The 2,040-nt window shown below is 42.8% G+C and overlaps 1 protein-coding gene across 1 annotated transcript; it reads left to right on the top strand.

Moving 5' to 3' along the window:
• Positions 1 to 296: 296 nt before the first annotated feature.
• On the top strand, positions 297 to 1,613 carry LOC107579644 (neuromedin-K receptor-like; the record flags this gene model as incomplete). The annotated part of the gene is made up of 3 exons (XM_016265449.1): positions 297 to 532; positions 618 to 768; positions 1,412 to 1,613. Coding segments are annotated over 3 exons (589 nt in total), but the record flags the coding sequence as incomplete, so codon positions are not given.
• Between the last annotated feature and the right edge of the window lie 427 nt (positions 1,614 to 2,040).

The following is a 2,040-nucleotide window of genomic DNA, read 5'->3' as shown; positions in this document are numbered from 1 at the left end:
GCGACTTAACACTGCTTTTGTGCTGCAGGGTCACATATGTGGTTGTGTTTGGCTTTCCTGTTTTTAATTTGTTTGTTGCTCATTCATTGTGTAGTCGACCGTATCCGTGCTTAAATGTGCCTTAGAAATAAACAAACTAGATACTGAACTTGAACATTCCAACCTAGTTATAATTATCTGTAAAATCCACTCTCGATCAGCCTCTATAAAGAACCTTTTGTGCGATGGAAAGATGTTGAAGGTTCTTCATGGAACCATCGATGCCAATAAAGAACCTTTATTTTTAAGATGTACAGGTGAAATACATCCAGGTCACTTCCTGTGTCACTTCCTCTTTGATCAGGTACATGGCGATCATCCACCCGATGAAGCCACGCCTCTCAGCAACAGCCACAAAAGGCATGATCGCATGCGTGTGGATTCTGGCTGCGTTTCTGGCTTTTCCACTCTGCTTCTATTCCATAACCGAAGTGAGGCCGCACAGGACGGTGTGCTACGTGGCCTGGCCGCGGCGCGATGACGACGCCTTCATGTGAGAGACAGACAGCTGTCGTTTCCATTGAGTGTGAACCCTCTGTTCCCTGTCACAGGTTGATTTGCATGTGTGTGTTTGTTAGATATCACGTGATCGTGGCAGTGCTGGTGTATCTCCTGCCTCTGGTGCTCATGGCTGCCACCTACAGCAGGGTCGGACTCACGCTGTGGGGCGGAGGATTTCCAGGACGCTCCTCAGAAAACCTCCAGGGTCACCTGCAGGCCAAGAGAAAGGTGCTTGTGCTCTTCTGCTGATCTTCTCATGTATCATCCATATCTTCGTTTGTTCATTTAGAACAGCGGTTCTCAACCGGGGCTTAAATTAATAAACTAGAGGCTAAAGTTAGTGAACAAACTCTGATGTTTGAATGGACAGCTATGTCAAACAAGCGAAAGCACATGCTGTTCGGTGTTCTGGAGCTGAACTATGGCTTATACGATGTTCTGATCCAGAGATGTTCCTCTCATCCTTTTTAATGGAAGTCTATTGAGTGATTGCTAGGGTGCTGTGTGGTTGCTAGGGCGTGGCTAGACAGTTGTCAGGCAGTCTGAGTCCAAAGAGCCCACCTGTTTGTCTCTACAATGTTCTGAACCAGAGATATTCCTCTCATCCTTTTCAATGGAAGTCTATGGGGTGGTTGCTATGGTGTGGCTAGGAGGTTGAGATGTCACTATTTATAGTCTGCTTGCTAGTCTGAGTCAAATGAGGCCTGCTTGAAGTCTCCTGTCAAATATGAAGTCAGTTTTGTCATAATTACAGCAGAAATACTGGTAATATTTTAGCCTATTTGATTTTTTTAAATGTAGTTGGCCGCGCACACGTGTGTATGTGTGTGTTCTCAGTTTTATGGCCAAGGTTGTTGTGATGTTTTTGTAGGTTGTGAAGATGATGGTGATCGTGGTGGTAACATTTGCCATCTGTTGGCTTCCATATCATGTGTATTTCATCGTAACGAGCTTCAACCGGAAGCTGAAGAGGATCAAGTCGATCCAGCAGGTGTATCTGTCAGTGCTGTGGCTCTCCATGAGCTCCTCCATGTACAACCCCATCATCTACTGCTGCCTCAACAGCAGGTACCGCTCACACACAAACATCACCGAATGCATACATTTAAAAATGTATTTTAGATATGATTTACATTTGCATTTACAATTTACGATATGTTCTTCTTAAATTTAACTTTTGTAGCAAACTAACGTGTCATTAACTCTTTCCCTGCCAGCGTTTTTTTTAAAAGTTGCCAGCCACCGCCAGCATTTTTGATCATTTTCACAAAATTGGCATGGCCCCCAGAATAATTTGTAGTAAGAATACTTGAACATATGTGATAGGTTAAAAAAAAGAACAGAGCCTCTGCTTAAGAAAAAAAGTTTTATTCTAGCTTCATGCATTCTTTTTATCAACACTTGGATGTGGTTAAGTTTAATAATAAAAAAAGCAACATTTTGAAAAAAAGAAAGGAAAATAGTGTTTTTGTGAAAGACTACGTCTGGATCAGATTCAGA

This window comes from Sinocyclocheilus grahami, unplaced genomic scaffold (genome assembly GCF_001515645.1).
Source record: "Sinocyclocheilus grahami isolate Dianchi unplaced genomic scaffold, SAMN03320097.WGS_v1.1 scaffold18800.1, whole genome shotgun sequence".
Classification (NCBI taxonomy): domain Eukaryota; kingdom Metazoa; phylum Chordata; class Actinopteri; order Cypriniformes; family Cyprinidae; genus Sinocyclocheilus; species Sinocyclocheilus grahami.
This window is presented reverse-complemented; position numbering and strand designations above follow the sequence as displayed.